Source organism: Dipteris shenzhenensis, chromosome 7 (assembly GCF_047967505.1).
Source record: "Dipteris shenzhenensis isolate YYH24624 ecotype China chromosome 7, Dip_SZ_1.0, whole genome shotgun sequence".
In the NCBI taxonomy this organism is placed as follows: Eukaryota; Viridiplantae; Streptophyta; class Polypodiopsida; order Gleicheniales; family Dipteridaceae; genus Dipteris; species Dipteris shenzhenensis.
The window spans coordinates 34,031,653-34,036,774 of record NC_141602.1 but is presented as its reverse complement, the minus strand read 5'-3'; the positions used below and the strand labels follow the sequence as shown (position 1 = coordinate 34,036,774).

The following is a 5,122-nucleotide window of genomic DNA, read 5'->3' as shown; positions in this document are numbered from 1 at the left end:
CCAACAAGGGCAACAACCTTAAGCATCTGTGAGATGGCATCAGTCATGTATGTCCTATGGTATGCATAATCATAACTTTGGAAAATGTTCCTTAAGCTATTAGTTTGCCCTTAACTAGTCCAAATGTCAATGCAATGGAAAACCCGTTTCGAAAAACAAGTTGGTGTGAAGATGAAAGTGCATAACAGCAACGCTCCACGTTCACTAATATCCAAAGAAACATAGAACTAGGAAGGCTTCCAGAGGTAACATGCAGACTGTGAAAATAAGGTGAAGGATTAGCGCATGAAAGCATTCTGTACCAGTTTAGTAGAAAATAATTGTGCTACGATTGGATATCCATTTATTCCGATGGAGAGGCAATTATTTCTAAAGAGTGAAGAAAATAAAAAGTGGGACTAAAAAACTGAATATCATGCAGCAATGAAAAGTATTGGACTGCAGATTGCATAGGATTAGATCGCGAAGTAGGTTATTGTTAGTGCATATAGAAGGTGAGATAGCATGTGGTGTTAGACGTTTAGATGTGAAACCAATGTGTGGAAAGCATTAACAGTTCAATGGGAGTATACGTCTGCAACTATGTCAGCATTTTTGTACATATCTGCATGCTTCGTATTCCTCAACAGAAAACATTCCACAAAGTGCATTTTACGAATGCTTTCAACACTAAAAGTTTTCTTGACTTATACACTTCTGCTGTAGAATGAACCATGCTCAGAACTCTGATAAAGGCTTTTTCAGTTTTCAGTTTTGGGCTAAAAACAGCGTCCAAGTTCACGTAAGGAGATTATTAGAACGTGATTAAAAGCTTCATGATGGTTCCATGGCCATACCCACAAAAGATTTCTCTTGTTAACTCTGACAATTGTAACTGTTGCTCCACAGATGAAATGATAATGGCTGCTTTGAATGTCTCTCTGCTTTAGAGCTGCAGCACCTGTACCAAAAAATGCCAAGATAACAAAGCAGGATGGCTTATCTTAGGTGTGTACTACATGCATTGCAGATTCCATTTGGAAAACGAATCTCTGATTGTCACAAAGGGAATAGGATTTTGTATGGGCGATCGAGCAGCCAAATGTCCTCAATTCAAAGGTATAATTGTAAGTAGGATAAGCAAATAGCCTAACCAAAAAGAACGAAAACTATATCTTCATCAGACTCTTCCTCAGGCTTGCTTAGATTCCCAAATTCTTTTGTCTGATCACTTTTAGGGAAAGAATGCTCTGTTTCAAGTGCAACAGCTACCAAATTTTTGTATGCATTAACAAAAGCATGTGAAGCAGCAGCCAGGGTTGGGTAGCTTATTCCCAAAGACAGGGCAGCCACCATAGAAACACCAGCTTCGAACCCCTCCAAAAGATTTTCCTCTGTCAACTCAAGGACAACAGGATCAACGACAGATCCATCGTTATTCACGGTCTGGATATTTGAACGCATGTGTTCAACAGACCCTCTGGCTTCCTTCCCACCAAGAATTGTCGAAGCTGCTACCAAATTTTTGTATGCATTAATAGAAGCATGTGGAGACGCAGCCAGAGTTGGGTAGCCTATTCCCAAAGATAGGGCCTCCAAAAGACTCTCCTCCGTCACCTCAAGGACAGCAGGACCAAAGACAGATCCATCGTTGTCCATGCTCTGGACAATTAATCCACAATTTGAGCGCATGTGTTTAGCAGAACCTCTAGCTTCGTTCCCACCAACGATTGTAGACACTGCTACCAAGTTTTTGTACGCATGAACAAAAGCATGTGGAGCCGCAGCCAGAGTTGGGTAGCCTATTCCCAAAGATAAGGCAGTCACCACAGAAACACCAGCTTCAAAGCTCTCCAAAAGTTTCTGCTGCGTCAACTCAAGGGCAGCAGGATCATAGACAGACCCCTTGTCATTTACGGCCTGGACAATCAATCCACAATTTGCTTGCGTATGTTTGACAGACCCTCTAGCTTGCTTCCCACCAAGGATCGGAGAAGCAGATTTAGGTGGAGGCAATCGGTTCATTGTAGGCACGTAACCGGGTTCCAAGTGGTAGTGAAGAATGTCATGATAAAGAACTTTCGGTAAAGCCTTCCTGTAAGGAAAGACTTTGTGATAAAAATCCTTCGGAGAGATCTCAACAAAGCGGATAAGCGAGATGATATCCTTCAGTGATTCCTTCAGTGAGTAAAAATCTTCTGAAGACCATTTAGCTGTGGAGTCAGGCAGACCAGGATTTTGTGCTTTGCCCCATCGAACAACACGCTCCCACATTTTAATTTCATCAATTGCCAGACGGTCTTGCTTGAGAATTGAAATCAATACTTCCCTGTTGATGGTAGTAAAATCAGCAGAATCAAGAATAACGGCAGGGGAAGCGGCTACGAGAGTTTGGCAAAATTCCTGCACCTTGGAAAATGTTTTATGCCGGAAACTGATGTTAAGCAGTTGAACGATGTTGTCTTTGATCCAATTATTCTGGCAATCAATGACGTGATATTGAACGTGGTCGACAAGCGCAACGAGATCCAATTCGTCAGCTGCAGCAAGGAGTTTGAGAGTTCTAGCACCATCCAATTGCTCGATTGAAATTGCGCCAGTATACAAGTACCTACAAAACAAGACGTCGTTGGTACACAGACACAATATGTAAACGCTTAATTTGAAAACCATGTCCGTTTCTGTTGTTTTTCTATTGCTCAAGAATGATGATCGCAACTTACTTGAAAATTAGTCCGAAAACTTCTGGATCAAGCTTCGGTTTATTGATAACTGCCATGCCATTTTCTCTCTTCGCCCTAACCGCTGACAAAGCCCTGTGGAAATAGGGAGATCGTGCACGCAAGATGATGGAATGAGCTGGAAAGGCTCTCATGTCCGTTCCTTCACCAACTACAATACACACATCATAGTCATCTGCTGTTTGGAAGATCCTTTCCAGATCGTTAAGCAGTTCGGTAATCAAACGGGACGACATGTTTGATTGAGATTCACGATTGGCTGCTACACGCCTGTTCCACGAAGCAATCCACGCTATGGCTTAATCTTCTGCATGATCCGAAGAGGCTTTTCTCGCAATTCTGTTTTTCGACCTTCAATTCTGACCTGCGAATTCAAAGGCGATTCTGGATTTCAATTCTTCTTCTCGCGGTTGCTCACCTGAGAATTAAATCCATGACAGAAAGGAGGCTAGCGATCCAGCCTCATCAGTTTCTTTCTTCCTGCAAATTTTCTCAATCTTCAATTCTTCCGGCATGAATTCTCAACGTCAATCTTGCAATTCTTCGTGCAATTCTTCTGCGCAACTGTGAAAAATCAAACCATATGAAGCAATACTGTGCTAACCTGTGAAATGAAACCATAGGAAGGAGAATCATACGAAGGAAGTAACGATGCAAGCGTCCCTTGCCAACATATTTTTGTGTTGCAGATGTCGATCTTCGTCTGGCAACTCCGGTTTTCAGTCTTTTGTTATGGCCAAATCTGTGTTGTTCTTGGGCAGTTGTGTTTTTCTATCTATATCATGACGTCATCTATTCGGCCACTTGTCGTCTATGTCACCAGCTGACGTGTCGTCCATGCAAACCCGCGCATCCACCTTTCTTTGGTTTGGTCAGAGCTGTTGTTGTTGCAGAGAGCCGTTACGGGCGCTTCTGTTGTATAAATGGATCCCGGGATGGGAATAGAGTCGTTCTTGTTCTGCTTCCTTCTCCAGCTGATAGTGTCGTCCATGTAAACCCGCACGTCCACCTTTCTTTGGTTTGGTCAGAGCTGCTGTTGTTGCAGAGAGACGTTACGGGCGCTGCTGTATAAATGGATCCCAAGATGGGAATAGAGTCATTCGTGTTCGCTATCTGACCTTTCTCTTCACTTCTCCTCGATCCTCTAGTGTCGATCTGTGTGTTAGCTTTAGTTAGTTGTTACGTTAGTGGTGGAGACGCCGAGGTCGATGGAGTTAGAACAAACATCCCCTTCACGCCAACAAATCACGTCCGAAGTCCTCGCGACGTTGCTATTTGAACTAGTTCAATCAAATATGCATGTAGCAAACCTCACTCCTCATCTTACGTCCAGACAAATGCATAACATAGGCCATGATTCATGAGTGCACCCGAAACCATTCTATGGTACTCCCGAGGAAGACATATATCTATGGCTCGACCATTTTGCCAATTTGGTAAAATATCACCAATGGTCTGACGAACAGAAGGTCAATGAGATCAAGCCATCTTTTCAAGGGGCATGGTACCACCAGTTGGACGACGGAATCAAAAGATCGTGGCTTCATCTTGTACACACGCTCACAACTGCATTTGGTAATACAGATACGGTGAGGGATGCACTCATGCAACTTCAAGAGCTTCAACAGTTATTGATAGAATGTGTCTCTCAATTTTGTGTTAAATTCACTCACCTTTTAATGCGAGTTGACCCTAATATGGTAGAAGATCTCAAGTTATTTTTTCTCTAGCCAAGATTAAGAGCATATGTTTCTAGAAGAACATAGGATCAAGGGCTGAAGACGCTGAATGAAGCATTGTTGATCGCACAACGGATTGAAATTTCTATGGGAAAGTACAGTACAAAGGTTCCTCCGCTACCCCCCGTATTACCGATACCGACTATCGGGGATATCTACCATATTCAAAATGCACAACAATTTCAAAGGCAACAATATCGAAACACCAGACCGAATTCTTCCACAGACAACAAGGCCGAACACGCTGTTTCAACTGCAACAAGTATGGACATGTACACAAATATTTCAGATGTTACAACCAATGTAGAATGCACGAATGTTAGAAGCTAATACTAATGATTTCCTAGTCTCGGGAAAAGATCAATTGAAGCCGTAGAGGAGGATCCGACTCCAGTAGTACATCAAGTTCCTCCAATAGCATTTGTGGTGGAAGATATGTGTTGTAATAAACCTCTTTTAGTGTTAGTAGATACAGAAAGCTCTTTGACGACTTCCTACAAACCTTTTTTAATTCAAGGAAAAATTCCATTGTACTCTCTGCCCAAAAATAATGTGGCGTTTGGTGATAATGTGACTAAAATGCCTAGGAGCTACGATAGAAATACACTTAGCAAATCATGAATTTATTGTTCCAACTACTATGCTACCGAACCAAAATTTCCC

The 5,122-nt window shown here is 42.3% G+C and overlaps 1 protein-coding gene across 3 annotated transcripts; it reads right to left on the bottom strand.

The window, feature by feature from the left end:
- Positions 1-608: 608 nt before the first annotated feature.
- Positions 609-3,456, bottom strand: LOC147900257 (uncharacterized). 3 transcript variants are annotated; one of them, XM_087377208.1, is made up of 4 exons: positions 3,325-3,450; positions 3,139-3,200; positions 2,703-2,990; positions 609-2,590 (listed from the first exon to the last, which is right to left on the bottom strand). In XM_087377208.1, exons 2-4 carry the CDS (start codon positions 3,153-3,155, stop codon positions 1,129-1,131), a joined length of 1,767 nt encoding a protein of 588 aa, XP_087233334.1. In that variant the 5' UTR covers positions 3,156-3,200; positions 3,325-3,450; the 3' UTR covers positions 609-1,128. The 3 variants fall into 3 exon arrangements, with proteins under 3 accessions (XP_087233334.1, XP_087233335.1, XP_087233336.1); XM_087377209.1 differs by lacking the exon at positions 3,139-3,200 and having other exon boundaries at positions 2,703-3,084; positions 3,325-3,456; XM_087377210.1 differs by lacking the exon at positions 3,139-3,200 and having other exon boundaries at positions 2,703-3,084; positions 3,359-3,449.
- Positions 3,457-5,122: the final 1,666 nt, after the last annotated feature.